Source organism: Mustelus asterias, chromosome 18 (genome assembly GCF_964213995.1).
Source record: "Mustelus asterias chromosome 18, sMusAst1.hap1.1, whole genome shotgun sequence".
Taxonomy (NCBI): Eukaryota; Metazoa; Chordata; class Chondrichthyes; order Carcharhiniformes; family Triakidae; genus Mustelus; species Mustelus asterias.
Window position 1 is genome coordinate 57,655,473 of NC_135818.1, and position 16,826 is coordinate 57,672,298.

The following is a 16,826-nucleotide window of genomic DNA, read 5'->3' on the forward strand; positions in this document are numbered from 1 at the left end:
TTCCCCTCCACCTCTAAGCAGTTGCTTTTGAAAAAGAGGCTGTACTGTTTTCATGCTGGTTAGGTGCACTGGCCATACTAAATTTTCCATGTACCCAAAACAGGCACTGGAGTTTGGCAACCAGATTTTCACAGTAACTTCATTGCAGTGTTAGTGTGCCTCCTTGTGACACCAATAAACTTAACATTAACTACCTCCACCACTGATGAAGTGGCAATAGTGAACCATCCACAAGATGCATTGCAGCAACTCACCAAGGCTCCTTTGACAGCACATTCCAAACTACTGACTAGGACTACCATCTGCAAGTTCTCCTCAAAACACACCATCCTGACTTGGAACTATATTGCTGTTTCTTCGTTTTGCTGGGTCAAAACCCTGGAACTCCCTCAGCACTGGGTATACCATGAACTGCAGTAGTTCAAGACACAAGTCTCTAGGGCAATTAATGCTGCCAGGCAATGGTCAGGATAAATACCAATCACAGAAGCATATGGCAAAAAAAGTGGTTGTAACAGGAAGCTCAAAGAAAAACAGCAAATTTCTTTAAATATTCTGGAACATATTTAAAACCAGCAAGGGACAAAGCCACACTAAAATTAAAACCAAGATGACAATTTGTCAGCAAGGAAATAACTTGGACAACATGAACACAGCCGAACGAGGGCAGATCAAATGTTTGACCAGAGCTCTGACGAAGGGTCACCCAGACTTGAAATGTCTCTCCACAGATGCTGTCGAACCTGCTGAGATTTTCCAGCATTTTGTTTTTGGGTTGGATGGTTAATGGAAAAACTTAGTGGAAGGTGAAGTAAATTTAACCACAATTCAAAACCACACTGTCTTTGCTGTATGTGCTTAAGCACCAGTGTTTAAGGTAGGAGACTAACAGCTTGCATAAAATGGATAAAAGCAAAATTGTGAAAAAAGAGAAAATGCTGGAAAATCTCAAGTCTGACAGCATCTGTGGGGAGAATACAGCCTACATTTCACATCTAGGGGAGCCTTTGTCAGAGCTTAATAGGTGTTATTAGCACCATTCTCAGCTTTTACCACTATATACATCCTGTCATTTTATCTACACCAGCTTGGTCAATTGCTCAAATCCCCCCGTCCAGTACAAATCACATCCTATTTTCTATCTCCAGTTTTATCTTGCAATTCTAATTTACAGTAGACAAGATGCAGTAAATTACCAGGCTGGGGTAGCAAAAATTATAACATTTTCCATGCAATCTTTAAAATCCACTGCAACAACCCAAGGCTCCTTCCACAGCAGCTTCCAAACCCATGGACTTCTACCACAGGCCAAGGGCAGTCAAGTAGGGAACTTTCAACTACCCCATCCAAACCAAACACGTACCACTTAGTCACCAGGTCAAAATCCTGAAACTCCTTTGAAACAGCACTGTATTCCACTCACACACTGCCATGGCCCACCACCACTGTCTCAAGAGTAATTAGGAGTGGGCAAATCACAACACCCACAAAATAATTTACTTGGGATTGGAAGCAACTAAAATGCCATGTACCTCAGCTATCATCTCCAAATCTGGGAGACACGCATTTGCTTAAGGGCATGACTTAATTGTTGGAAAGCAGACCAGACAAGAGTTAAACATCCCTTTTTACCCTCTATGTCACTGATTTTTGACGAGAGAGATACTGGTGTGTAATAAAGTGAAAAAGTGCAATTGCCATGGAAGATTTCAAAAGAAGCAAACATAACTCACAAAACCAAAGCTAACTTTATTTACATAATGTTTTTTCTACATGAATATTAGAATACAAATTGATGATCAGATTTTGGCTGGTTCAGCACTCAAATGCTCTATGATTCATCTGAATTCTGATGACTAAAGTCAAGAATGGTCTGACATACATCAAGGCAGGCTGCAGATATTCAACAAGATGCACATCTTAAATTTAAAGCCATTGTACCTTGGTTGTGTCAGGCCTCACTATAAAACATAGTTCAATTTCCTTAACATGTCAAGATTAATTCAGTCTGATGGATAATTGTCTTAGCCAAGGCTACAGTGACCTTGTTTTGGTGCATACATTGACTGAAGATCAGATATTCAAAACAGTCCTTATAGCTGACAATTCCAATTTAGCAAATATGTTGGATGAGCAGGACAAGCAAAGAAATCAAATTAAGGTAACTCATGGTACACAAGTTCTCAGTAACTGAAGACATTTTCCAGAGCCCAGATATCAGCTGCTTTTTCAAAAAAATGACTCAGAGAGAGGATTTGGTACCTTTTGAAAAAAGGCAACAAGGCAATTTAAAAGACTATAGTATGGCTTGCAGTTTAACTCGCTGCAAAAGAAAACTGACCTCTATAACTCAATAGGATAAAGTTCCCACTTCTATCAAAGATTTGAGTGTTGACTAAGAGATCAGTTGTGGCACCATTGGTGCCGTGAATGTTAAATCACTGCCATACCCCAAAATCAAGTCAGATTTCATTTCAAGCTGAAAATTCAGATTAGTTCCTTGCATCAGTTTAGTTACTGAAGGCTGCACAGCAATGAGACAGCTCCATGAAGTGTTCCAAGATGTTCGGGGTCGAAACTGAGGACTTAGTCCAAAATACAATTGTAATTCAAAATGCAAAAAAAGTCAGTACGTTGCACAGAGCATTGGAACAATAAGCTGATTTAACTATGTCCAACCTTAAAGGTCAAGAAAAAAAACCAATTGGAAATGAAAGGACCACAGTACCAAGATGCATTTAGAATCAAAGTGCAAGGAAATGCCAGAATTTATTTTCTCTGCCACAGGCAAGTATTCCCACCTAAAGTTTAAAAACTTCCACCCACAAAAAATGAATTCCTACTGCATGTATTACATAAGCTACTCAATTCATTTTTAACTCCAACTTGCTTGATGTTTGGGTGATCAAGACTAGTTGCACAAGTGCCGATGGTCCAAACAGACCTTCATGCTATAATAGACATATGGCCTACTAAACAGTTCACCCATCAGCCAAGGTTATCAATAATTAGTCCCCCCCCCCCCCCCAGTCTTACTTTACTGCCTGATCTTTATCATTGGGCAATAGCTCAGTTGTGATGCCCATTAGAAGCAGACAGCTTTGTCCAATACGAACCAGTTGTATTGCAGGTAGGGAAGTTAAAAACAAAAATCCTGAAATTGTTGGCAAGTTACAATTATACACTAAATGAAAGCTCAGGTGCTAGAATACAGAACACAAACCCCTTTAATTTGTAATTTACATCCCTGTATAAATGTGCAGTAAATGCAGAAATGTTACCCAATAGCAATGAGAAAAGTGAAATAGACAACTGTCAGATTAGCAGGACCGTTCTACCACTTAGACTTGGGACATATTGTCTTAAGAGTTCATAATTGGTAGGTGGTGGCAAAGTGTCACTAGCAGAGACTGAATTCAGCAGTTGCAGTTTAAATACAGGAATATTTCTTCATTAGTGACTTCTCCACTGCAAGATATCTAAAAGGAGAACATCCCCCCGTAAGCAAAACATCAAATAGCATCAATATCTATATCTTCTTCCTCTTTTGTCTTAATGGGTTTCACAGTTTCCACTTTCAGTTCCCTTGCAGAGCTGTCGTAGACCACCTGTAAGCAACATGATGATGATCAGTGTGCATATCAAATTCAATACATCCTGCACAGAAGCAATGTGTGGAGATGCCGACATTGGACTGGAGTGAACACAGTAAGAGTTTTAACAACACCAGGTTAAAGTCCAACAGGTTTATTTGGTAGCAAATACCATTAGCTTTCGGAGCGCTGCTCCTTCAGTAAAGCAATGGGACATAGTATATTAAAAGGCAGAGTTGCTCAAGTCAACTGGTGAAGTGGTTGCAAATTAGGGCAATTACTCATGCTACTGATGCATGTACTGGGCTAGAAGGTTAGATTTGCCATTGCACTCCCAACTCAACTTAGTTGGCCTTTAATGTTCATTACCATACCGGTTATCAAGCAGAGTTCTAAATAATTACCTCCACTTCCTTATCTGCATCATCTTCTTCATCTTCCTCCTCCTCCTCCTCAGATTCCTCTTCAGCTTCTTTTAACCACTTAATAAATGGATCTGCTTTTGCATGTATCTCTTTGGCAAGTTCCTTTGGGACATACTTCTTAGATACCTGTACATGATCAATTCAAATTAATTTCTAATCTGCACAGAACATTACTGAAAAATACAGAAATTCATGAACAGCAAAACTCAAAACATTTAACACTTTAAGGATACTGTGGCAATGCAGTATTTTACAAAAGCACAAATTGTTCATTTTATTTTGCACAGAATTTGTCACTGTTCCCAATTGCTAGTAATGCAAAAATCTGGGAGAACAAAGGAGTGATATTTCATAGAATCTCTACCACGCAGAAGGCAATTCAGTCCATCAGGCCTACACTGAATCCCATCCAGTCTCTATTCCTGGAACCCTAAATATTTACCCTGCTAGTCCAAAGATGTGCGGGTTAGGTTGATTGGCCAGGTTAAAAAATTGCCCCTTAAAGTCCTGGGATGTGTAGGTTAGAGGGATTAGCGGGTAAAATATGTGGGGGTAGGGCCTGGGTGGGATTGTGGTCGGTGCAGACTCGATGGGCCGAATGGCCTCCTTCTGCACTGTAGGGTTTCTATGATTTCTAATTCCCCTGACACCAAAGGTTAATTTAGCATGGCCAATTAACCAAACCCGCATATCTTGGTGTGGGAGGAAACCCGAGCACACCCATGCAGTCACCCAAGACAGATTAAACCTGGGTCCCTGGCAGAGCAGATTTGGAACTAAATTAGGCAGAAATTTAAAATTCCAAATAAAAGATGCAAATTAAGGTAGTCTTATTGTCCAGCTCACTTTTTCAGCCCAAGCAAGGATGACCTCTTCTTCTAGGAGATCAGCATCATATAGCTCCTTCAGAACGTGTGGAACTCTGGGAAGCAGTTGATCCCGATGTATTTTCACCAGGCATTCAAAGCCACCAAGTAAATACTTTTGAGCCTTTTTATTACCATGGCAGAACTATCAAAGAGAAAACAGTCGGTCAAGCACTATTAAGCTATAAAGCAACATTGTTCAGGTATAGAGGAACTAGTACTCACACGCAGAAAGTGTCGTTTATATTTCTTGATCTGCTCCCTTATGTTCTCATCAAAAAGCAGTTCACTTAATATGAGGGGGCCCATAGCTATTACATCTAGCCTTTCAGCTTCTGATCGAAGGTCTTTATCAGCGGCGTCAATATTGCCCTCTTCTTTCTTTTTCTGCAAAGAAATTATTAGGTACAACACAAGTCAGACACATCTCCCAAACATCCAAGCTTGGCTGTTACACTCGAATTGTTCAACATTTCAAATGCTTTCCTTCTGCTTTGGTGTTAACATTCATAAATGAGTTATAGGCAATGCACCACAGCAAGTGACTTTCATCACTAGTTGAAACTGGGTAGGTGTAGAAATAAGTACACCCTACAAATCCCTGACTATTGGCTATCCTACTAGCTCAGATTTTATAGTTCATGACAATTTCTGGAGTCTGTGCATATACTAGTGTGGAAAACAGATATGACTGTTTCTGCCAGTTACTCATGTGTTGTTGGAAGCCCCAGACAAGAATGTCCACTTTTTTATGCCAGTTAAAACTCCCTCCTGAAGTCACATTTGATCAAGAAAAGGGTCAGCAAGTTTTAACAACCGCTGAAGAACCTTAATCTGGAAAGCCAAATTGTGACAGTTTTCTCAATATGGTACGAATGCCATAAAATCTTGAATATCAAACTGTCTTTATTTTGCTCTCTAGAGTAGTTTCATTTTACTTCCTGGTTTACAGTGTGACAATGCTTCAATGGAAATGGCAACTTGATAGATCACTTACTACACACCTAGAAAGTGAAATCCATGCAACATAGATTGCTAGATCCTTGTGTGGGCAACTTCTAGAAGCAAAAGCTAACCGAATACATGATCTGGGCCAATATTGACAAAACTTTGCAATCGTAGCCACATCAGAATGTGAAATGCATACCAAACGTTAAGTGGCAAAGCCAGCATTTATTCCCCACCTACAAGCTGTGCACAGACGGTGGCATTTTGCCTTACTACAACAATCCAAGTTGTGTAGGTAACGTTGCTGGGGGAGTGTTCCAGGATGTTGATTCAGCATTGAAAGAATCACAATAAATCTTCAGATCAAGATGGAGAATTGGAGGGAAACTTAGTGGTGCCCACGTGCAGTGCTGCTCCAGTCAAACTAGATCATAGGAGTGCTGCCAAAGGTAAATGGCTAAGAAAATACAACACCCAAATAAAGAATATCCATGCCATAATACCTTGACAAAGTTGTAGAATAAGTTGACTCTTTCCTCCAAAGTTTTCCCCAGGTCATCACTGAGTGTCAAATTTTTGGCATGCTCGCTAATTTCACCCATTCGACGTCGCTGGGCTTCCTCTGTGGTTTCTTCGCACCAGTCTTCATCATCATCTTCACCATCCTGGGGAGAAGGTCAACAGTAAATTCCTATTCCACAACTTCAACTGAGTTATCAAGCAGTCAGATATACTTAAAACTAGATTGTTTAAATAGTATTCTAGAATGAATGCAACCATTTGCTCAGGGAACACCCCACAGGCATTTGATTGCCATATCTTTTTCTCCCCCCCCACCCTTCCCCAAAATTGAAAGAATAGCGAACTGTGTTATGGCAAAATGCTGAGCTGCCCAAATCCCAAGGGAAACTTAAAACACCTGCCAAAAGGCTTTTGATTAGTACAAGGTTCTGAAATCCAGAAATGTTGTCTGACACTTATGATTCTAAAACTGAATCACACCCTTAAGACAAAGGGGCTTCGCAGTATAAAACAGTTCCAAAGATCTCAACCACCATCCAAGCAAACCTTTTCTGTTCAGCCACTCAGACTTAAATAAATTTTAAACTACCAACTGCCTTTGCCTCTTGGGATGGCCTCTGTGGCTGACAGCAGATGCTTAGTCAGGTCTGGCTTTGTTCTCCCTGGGCTCCAGCAGTTCTGACCAACTATTCTTGCTGTAGTCCCTCCTGCTGGCTTCAGTATTTATCAGACTGATGATCCCGAGATCCAGGTAATTCCCCAGGAATCTGGGTTCAAATCCCACCACGGCAGTTGGTGGAATTTGAATGCAATAAAAATCTGGAATGACCAAATATCTGTTACTGTAAAAACCCATCTGGTTCACTTTAATGTGGAGTTGCTGGCATTGGACTGGGGTAGGCACAGTAAGTAGTCTCAACACCAGATTAAAGTCCAATAGGTTTATTTGGTAGCACACACTTTCGGAGCATTGCTCCTTCATCAGGTGAGTGCAGGATTTGGTTCACAAACAGGGCATAAAGACAAACTCAATTACAAGATAATGGTTGGAATGAGTCTTTACAGGTACAATGTGAGTGGAGAGAGGGTCAAGCACAGGTTAAAGAGGTGTGAATTGTCTCCAGCCAGGACAGATTTTGCAAGCCCAGGCAAGTCGTGAGGGGTTAGTGAGACATGAGCCCAAGATCCCGGTTGAGGCTGTCCTCGTGTGTACGGAACTTGGCTATCAGTTTATGCTTGGAGATTGTGTTGTCGTGTAGGCAGCCTTCCCAAAAATCAGAGGCCGAATGTCCTTAACTGCTGAAGTCAAGTTCCGCACACGAGGACGGCCTCAACCAAGATCTTGGGTTCATGTCACATCTGTAACCCTGACAACTTGCCTGGGCTTGCAAAATCTCACTAACTGTCCTGGCTGGAGACTATTCACACCTCTAACCTGTGCTTAAATCTTCTCTTCACTGTCTGCACCTGTAAAGGCTTGATGACCTGTTAAGATATTCCAACCATTATTTTCCAATTGAGTTTGTGTCTTTATATGTCGCTTGTGAACCAAAACCTGCACTCACCCGATGAAAGGGCAGTGCTCCGAAAGTTCATGCTACCAGATAAACCTGGTGTTGAGAGACTACTTACGGTTCACTTTAAGAAAATCTGCCATCCTTTCCTGGTCTGCTACATGTGACCTTAGACCCTTCAGAGTGGTTGCTTTTAAATGCCCTCTGAAACTGTTAAAGGGGCAATTAGGGATGGGTAAGTGCTGGCTGTGGTGGTAATGTCCATATCTCATGGGAGAATAAAAACTGTCTTTTTAGAAATGCTTTATTCCCAGAATTGATCAAGCTTACTTTACTGTAGCTCTGCTTAAAATGCATTTAACCAAATTCTGATTGAAGGTCCTCATGATTCATTACTGAAATCAAAACCACTCAATTGTTCAGATTCTCAGTCACCATCTTACTCAATTACCATACTTACAAACCCAATAGCCGGTCTCCTGCTTGTGGTATGGGAACACACATAACAAATGAAATTTAATGCAGAGAACTGTAAAGTGATAGGTACAATTCAAGGTGATGCAGGAACAAAGACCTTGGTGTGCACCTGCATAAATCTTCTGATGGTGACCTAGGATTTATCTGGACTGAATTGCTCAAGTGTGGGAGCCAGAGTCACAGCACTCAAAAACTGGACAAGCATCTGGAGAGAAAAATGTTGCAGGTCTGTAGGGAGAGGGCCACAGCAGTGAGACTCAACATTAGTTTTGCAAAGCTAGCAGGCATTCCATAATTTACATTGTAGAATAAAATCCAATTACCACTGCATCTGGAGCATCAAACTCATTGTGGGTGGATGATTCTGAATTAGATACTGATCCATTCTCTTTGTCTTTGCCCTTCTTGTTTCTCTTTTCCTTTTCTTTCTTGGCTGAACCACCATCTCCATTTTCTGAAAGGTAGAAATCCTTACATCAAATCATTTGACATAAAAAAAATCTGGGTGTCTTGCAGAATTCAAACTTACTTACCAGGTGGATTTTTAAGAATGAATGTGCAGAGCTTGTGACGCGTATCAAGCATGCCTCGGTATCCACAGGCTTTACAGGAAATACCAATGGTTTGTTTCTTTGGATTGACATGCTAAAAATAATAATCTTGTTACAATTTATTCAAGAAAGAACTGACATCCAAACCTACAGATTAAATACAAAATAGATGCAGCAGCAAATATCAATTTCTCCGACTGAGGAAAATGGCTCAAGCATGGAATACTGCTTACAAGCAAATACTGGAAATCTAAAATAAATGTTAAAGATATGCAGGTCGATGGCCTTCTTTAGAACTGGGAAAGAGTTTAAACCACTAGACGTGGGTGGAAAAGGGACAGGAACAAAAATGGTCCATATGGTGGACTGCAATATTTATGATGCCAAAAGGAATGGCAATAGATAAAGGAACAAAGAAAGTCCAGATGAGGTGTGAATGGCTATATAGCAAACAGAATGCAACATAAATGAAAAGAATTGTGAAAAAGGAGAGAATTAATGATCTAATGGCTGTAGAATTCTGAGACAAGAGGTGGTCAAGCTAGAGTCGAGCTTCATGGGACACTAGGCAACTGGACAGAAAAAGGTCAAAGCAAGAATAAAAATGACAAGCAACAGGAAGCTTTCTATGAACTGAATGGAGGGGCAGGATGAGTAGAACATGAAATGAATTAGTGTTAACCACACTGGGTGGGAATCCTCAGTTGAAGACATGTATCAGAAGTACTGGCGTGGAAGATTGCATCATCAGAACAGAACTCGGAGAATGATCTACCAATGAATCACAATGCATCTAGATTTTAGGAAACCTTGTCCTGTGCTAACAGGATTTCATTTTTATTGCACTCACCAGGTCAGTTTCAGGATTCTCACACTCATTACAAAGGACAAATTTCCTAATGAATCCATCAAGCATGTCTTGCAGCTTATTCGCCTCATGAGATCCATTCACAATATAACGGTCATTCTTTGAATCAAACTGGGTCTGAGCTCCCAGCTCACAACCAAAAAACTTGGTGGGATCTAAGGTTTGAATACAGATTAAAAAGTCTTAAACAAACCAGCACAATTAGTAAACAAAATTCAAGTTTTCAATCTTTAAGAGCAATCCAGGTGGACTCAACTCTCCAACTGAGCCATGGAAAACGTGGTATACCCAACTTTTCCACCTCACCAAGTGATCATAAATTTAATCATTTGCGGAAAGATCATAAGAGGTCTGTCTGAGGGACTGGAAACAATTCGTTTTGATGTGTAGTTTCTCAACATTTGTGAAACCCAACGCAATCTAAATAAAACTGGACATACACCCTCATGCCTCAGCAATACAACAATTTTCATAACTGCAGGTTTATTTGGTTTGACTTGTGGGCTGCAGATATACTAGAATGGGTTTTTAAAAAGCTTTAAAGCTAGTGCTCCATACAGGTGAGGAACCTGGAAAAGTTTTAAAATATATATTTTATATGTGGAGAGTCAAATATGATACAACAAATGCACCACAAATAGGACTACCAAATGTCCAGATCTAAAAATTTCAGAGCTGGTGCAAAGAATAAAAAGCTGGTTTCACTAATAATGGTCATGAAAATACCAGATTGTCATAAAAACTAATGTGGTTCACTAATGCCCTATCTGGTCTACATGTGATTCCAGATCCCAAAATGTGGTTACTCAATTGCCCCTTGAAATGGCCTAGAAAGCCAGGAAAAAAAAAAATCACTACAGGTGGCTCAACACCAAGGACAGGAACTACAGGCCTTGCCAGCAATCCCCACAAATCAAGAAAAATAATAATGGTTTCATGGAGAAAAGCCTTTAAAAAACACATTTTTTATCCAAGGACAGGTCAAAACGGGAAACACTAGGGAAAAAAGGGCAAACTCCATAACAGCTGTGTCGCAGTTTTCAACTGTTGCTGTGCATGGAATAACCTTGACAATTTATGTCTGTTTATGCTCTGGCAAATTGCAGTCCTGCATTCCAATTTCTGATTTCATTACTTAATGTGACCAATAGATGGCACCCAAATAGAAAAGAAAAAGGGAAAAGCGGTGCACAATACACTTCTGGTTGGAGATTAGATTTGTAATGGCAATAATCTTAAAAATGAACTAGGTAACCAATGAAAAAAGCAACTAATGAGAATCAAGATTTGAATAACCAAGAATTTAATGTAACCCTGCAACATTATGGTCAATTTTCTATACCTGCAAAGTCTCAGTTTAGAGTTACATAACTTAGTTTAGAATAGCAAGCTAGCATTCTAGAACAGATAGTTAAACCTTAAATGGTACTTACACGTTGGAGGCCGATTAAGCGCCTTGGCAACATCAACCATGTTGACTATTACTGTCTTTATTCCATTCCCTTTGCCCTCGACCTGAGGAAAAATCACATTTTAGTTTGCAATACAGTTCCAAGCGAGAACTAATTCAAGCGCTTCCAATTGCTCTTACCTTTGCAATCAGACGGGGCATTTTGTACCGATAGAATTGGTCAGAAACACTGCGGTTGACGTTGACAGCCATTCTGGTTTACTATTAGATTTATGAGTAAAGTGAAAAGATCTTTGAATGGAATTTTTTGGTATCTTCTGTCTGAAGAAGAATGGATGACATAAACAATTGCAAGTGTACTCGGTCTCTGACATGAAAAAGTTTGCGCCACTTAGGCTGCAAGTTCCCCGCTTGTTGGTTAGGTTTCCCCGACACAGGTACCAACGGCTGCGCAACAGCTCTGTAATGAGGAGGAAAAATAAAGGGATTAGGCAGACAGTAGAGAAGTTACTTCCTCTGAAACACATTTGTCAAAGTTTGAATACACACAATATATGGCACGCAGAGACCAAATAACTTCAGCTGTTTTTCAAATTTTGGTATTAAACGGAATTGATACCCCTAACCAACATGTTCAGGTGTGATGGAGAAGAGGGCAGATAGATTTGGGGGGGGGGGGGGGGTTGAGGAGGGAAAAAAAGAGAAAAGGGAAGATAATTGTCCTTCACCATGCACTACAAACCTGGATTTTTCAGAGTAATTCCAGTCAGGCAAATCATCAACTAGGATTCAAATGAAAAAAAAGTCGAATTTCCCCGCACAAAAGCACGGGAAGTGTTAATTTCACGGTCAGATTCCAAACTTAGAAAAAAAACCCTTCACTTATTTTGACTGCAGGTAAAGAAAAGCCCTTCTTTAAGTGCAGGTTTAAAAAAAAGAGGAATACGGGAGCCGACGGCAGGAGCCAGCATTCAGCAGAATAAAACGTGGTCGGCCAGGTGGCAATTCGCAGCTTTGGGGGGGGGGGGGAAATGGGAGAGGAGGGGGTTAAAAGAAGGGAGGTGGCTGGCTGGTTAGTGAGCGCTGAGTCATTGCCTTGCTGCAGTAGCACAGCCTCCGCAAACACGTGAGTCACCCACCGCCCCAGCGCCGCCATGCGCAACTCCTCACACTGCAGGAAAAAAAACCTTCCACTCTTTCGCCCTCCCCAACCACCAAAAGCTGGCGGGTAAATTGAGACTCGATTCGGGGGGGGGGCGAGAGAATTATAAAAAAAGGAGGGGAAATGGCGGCGGTCAGGAACAACCCGCCCCACCTTGGCCCCGGAATGAGCTGGAGCTAGTCGCGGTGGGCCCGAATGGCGCAGAGTGCGTCACACGGGACACAGGCAAGGGAGCCGCCGTCGCTGCTGCTCCGTCCCAGCCCCGGGCCGCAGGGCGCCATTTTGAAAACCTCGCGTCCTCACCCGCATCTTGCGGCCGTTTAACCCTCCCTCATTCCCCTCACAACCACCACCTCACCCCCCCACCTCCTCACCCCCCTACCCCTCAACCCCCCCGGTTTTAAGCCACCCCAATATCCTTACCGTTTTCACAAAACAAAGACATAAACACAAGCCTAATCGCTCTCGGATATGGTGAACTACTGGACGGCACGTCGCGGTGCCGAGACGCCGAACACCCTTGTGCGCAACAAATAAAAAGCCCGTCGGTGGAGCGAGCCGCCCTCGTTTGCGGGAATCTGCGGGGCGAAAGAAAGAGGATAGGGGAGGGGAGAGAAAAAAAAATCACAAAGTCAACGTGAATCGCAAACGCCCTTAATTGCCGCGTTAATTCTCCGTCATTTGGCCCGGGTAAAACCGCTTAACGAGCCGAGCCCGGCCCGGCCGCGCCGCTCCGCTCCCATCCCCGCGCCTCACCTCCACGACGTTTACCCCACAAACCAAAAAAAAACGCCTTTCTCTCCCGACGCCAGTCAAGTGGCGGCGCAGCCTAACTTGCTGGGACAACAGAGGGCCCCGCCCCTGGCACCCGCCGGCTTTCTCATTGGAAAACCGCCGTGTGTGGGGGGGTGGTGGTGGCTTTGTTCTGCGTGGCGGACAGGGGGAGGGGGCGGGGCTTGTCACTCACGGTGACGTCACCACGCCGGGTTCTCAAGTTAGGTTGAGAGGGCGCTGCTGTCTTTGAGGGGGGCGGGGCGAGGGAGGTGCTGGTGTGGCTGAGTGAAGGGCCTGAATGGTGATTGCATCATATTTGTGTGAGAGAGGTTGCACACAATTGAGGGCTCTTTATTGTCTCTTATTAATGTTGGCTGAAATAGGTCATCTGAAGTTTTCCAGAAGAATTGGCTGCAGCATAGACGAGTTTCCAGCACAGTCATATAAACAGTATCACATTAATTTCTACTTCGTCGTTTTGAGATTCCATATGGCGACGAAATATATGTCAACTAAGGAAGGAAGAGACTGATCGAACACCAAAGATAGAACTTGCATTTGCATAGCGCCTCTCGCACTTTCAAGAACGTCATAAAACATCCCACAGCCTATCAAATCCTTCTGAAACCAATCCTTCTGCTGTCGTGCAGGGCAACACAGCAGGCACTGCTTGTGTGCAGCAACAATGTGATCAATGATCTCTGTTAAATAATTAGCCAGGAGGTCAAAAGAACTCTGGCTCTCCAAATGGTGTGGAGATGCCGGCGTTGGACTGGGGTAAACACAGTAAGAAGTCTAACAGCACCAGGTTAAAGTCCAACAGTACCATGTGATCTTTTGGAACCTTATGGTCTTACTTTAATATCTAATCGAAATGCCTGAACAGACAGTGTATCAATGTGGTCAGGTTATGTATTCGATTATTTGAGTGAGGCTTTAACTCCAGCATGCCAACCTTATGTCATGATGGCCCGGGGATGCATTTTCAGGATATGGTGTGAGCAGAGCACTGTAGAATTTAATCACAGATTCCACTGACTGATGTACTGTGCTGGTATATGTTTATAAATGATAGAATCCTTACTGTGCAGAAGGAGGCCATTTGGCCCATTGAGCCTGACCGACAACAATCCCACCCAGGCCCTATCCCCGTGACCCCATGTATTTACCCTGCTAATCCCCCCTGACACTAAGGGGCAATTTACCATAGCCAATCCACCTAACCTGCACATCTTTGGAGTCTGGGAGGAAACCGGAGCACCCGGAAGAATGTGCAAACTGCTGTGCCACTATGCCGCCATATTTATGACTGGTAAATGTTTTGCTGTATGGAGCACAGCATTCCATTGGCTTTGTTGAATACTGCTCCATATTGGTTGCAGGGGTACGGGGGACACCTTTTGTTGACAGGGGTACGGGGGACAGGCAGGGGAATTGCACTAAGCTATAATGCTCGTTTGGAGAGCCAGTGCAGATATGTTGGGCCAAATGGTCTCTTTCTGCATGGAAATTAATTCTGTGATTTTGTGACCAGGTAATCTAAGACAGACAACAGATTTTGTTTATTATTTCAAGTTATAAAATGTAAATGTCATCATGCGAAGAAAAGGCGATGTTTAGCAGTAATATTCTACACAGTCAAATCGTCTAGGGATAATCATTACCCAGGCTCATGCATGAAGAATGACCACAGTTGAGATACCAGAGGTCGATGAAGTGTCACTTCTGTAACAGTCACTCCATTTAGGAGCAAGATTTTTAAAAAAGCAAATAAGAAGGAAAAAGTCATAGAATCCCTACTGTGCAGAAGGAGACAATTTGGCTCATCGAGCCTGCACCAACAACAATCTCTCTCAGGTCCTATCCTCATAAGTCCATGTATTTACCCTGCTCATCCCCCTGACACTAAGGGGCAGTTTCGCATGGCCAATCAACCTAACCCGCACATCTTTGGAGTGTGGGAGGAAACCAGAGCACCTGGAGGAAATCCACACAGACACTGGGAGAACATGCAAACTCCACAAAGACAGTCACCCAAGGCCAGAATTGAACCTGGGTTCCTGGTGCTGTGAGGCAGCAGTGCTAACCACTGTGCCACCCATGTGTGGATTAAAACAAATAAGTTTTTCAGTAGAACACATCATTAAAGTTGTATATGCATATTTTTTTTACTTTTTCCTTTTTTATTGGAGCTAGTATTAAAATTATCTGTTATAAAAGACAATGATAACATGGATGAATGTCTCACAATGTCAATGCGGGATATTGTTTATTCTTTTGTGGTGCTAAAGGAACAAAGGTCATGAAAAGGTTTCTGGAGCAATTATTGCACTAAATAGGATAAAGCTCGAGACCAAATCAGTAAATTATTAATATCGATGCACATTGGCAGAATTGAAAGAATCAGCAGATCAAAATGAGAAACTTAAATGATTTATCTGTTTCTAACAGAAAATGATCAGCTCTCACCTCCACCATCCTTGATGTTTCAATACTCTTATAAAAGCTAGAATGTGGAATTGAAAGAGACCATTCACATGGTCTAAGAGGATTTACAAATCTATTTCTTTGTGGAGATAATGCAGTAATATCGTAGCCCCTTGTAACAAGTAAACAAAATTATAGGTTATATCTGAATGAAAGAAACACCCATATTTATTTGTCACAAAAATATCCTCAAATATTTAACATATAATACATTACATTAAGTGCAATGACTTGAGTCGGCAGGTTTGGTGGACATTATCATTCAGTAAACATAAGAAAAAGCAGAAGTAGGCCACACAGCCCCTGGTGCTTCCTCCACCACTTGGTAAGATGAAGGCTAATCTGATCTTGGCTTCAAGTTCGCTTTCCTGCCTCATCCTATTAGTCTTGATGTCCCTATAGTTCAAAAATCTCTCTATCTCAGCTTTGAATATATTCAATGATTCAGCCTCCATAGCTCTATGGGTTAGAGAATTCCAAAGATTAACAAGCTTCTGAGAAGAAAATTCTCCTCATCTCCATCTTAAATGGGAAACCATTTATTTTGAAAGGAGACTCTATTATGTGACCCTACCCTAGTTTTAGATAGCATCACAAGAGGAAGCATCCTCTCAGCATTTACTCAGTCAAGCCCCCTTAGCATCTTATATGTTTCAATAATATTACCTCTTATTTGTCTCAACTGTAATGAGCATAGACCAAACCTGCCCCACCTGCCACCTCCCCCCTCCCTCCCCACCAACCCCCCCCACAGCCCCCACCCCCCCACCCACCCCTCGGAGGTAATAGTCACTCAATGGGATTTTCATGCAGGTGCCTTTTTACCTTTTAATTGGCATGAACAAAGCTTCAAGTTGAAGGGCCAATCACAGATCTTCCAGTCAGAAAGGTGCAACAGGCTCTGAAAGCAAGTAAGTAACAGAAAGGGTGCTCTCATCAACTTTAACTAAAGGATATTTCTTGCAGTCAGGCCACCTCTGGGGGCAGGGGGCACCTAAATTGTCCCCACCACTGATGGAAAATGCAGGCTGACTGGAACTTTCCAAGGAGCCTTCTTTAACAAAGCTTTTAGATTCTCCCATTTCACTTATGTTTGCCATGGTGCTGCTTGATTACCATTCTCCATCTCATCCTGTCTCCCATTCATCTTCCAATCCGGCTGCATTAAGTCTCTCGCAACCGCATCTTTCCATGTGGTCTTAGACCTCCCTCTTTTTGGCAGTCCCAT

General features: G+C 42.2%; 1 protein-coding gene across 5 annotated transcripts; it reads right to left on the reverse strand.

The window, feature by feature from the left end:
- Nucleotides 1–1,729: 1,729 nt before the first annotated feature.
- On the reverse strand, nt 1,730–13,268 carry eif5 (eukaryotic translation initiation factor 5). Of its 5 annotated transcripts, none has more exons than XM_078234059.1 (12): nt 13,094–13,268; nt 12,761–12,915; nt 11,356–11,635; nt 11,198–11,279; nt 9,747–9,919; nt 8,879–8,990; nt 8,669–8,799; nt 6,336–6,497; nt 5,110–5,271; nt 4,865–5,029; nt 3,998–4,144; nt 1,730–3,608 (listed from the first exon to the last, which is right to left on the reverse strand). In XM_078234059.1, the coding sequence occupies exons 3-12, from the start codon at nt 11,425–11,427 to the stop codon at nt 3,513–3,515; spliced, it is 1,302 nt and encodes a 433-aa protein (XP_078090185.1). In that variant the 5' UTR covers nt 11,428–11,635; nt 12,761–12,915; nt 13,094–13,268; the 3' UTR covers nt 1,730–3,512. The 5 variants fall into 5 exon arrangements, with proteins under 5 accessions (XP_078090185.1, XP_078090188.1, XP_078090186.1 ...); XM_078234062.1 differs by having other exon boundaries at nt 13,118–13,230; XM_078234060.1 differs by lacking the exon at nt 13,094–13,268 and having other exon boundaries at nt 12,761–13,091.
- Nucleotides 13,269–16,826: the final 3,558 nt, after the last annotated feature.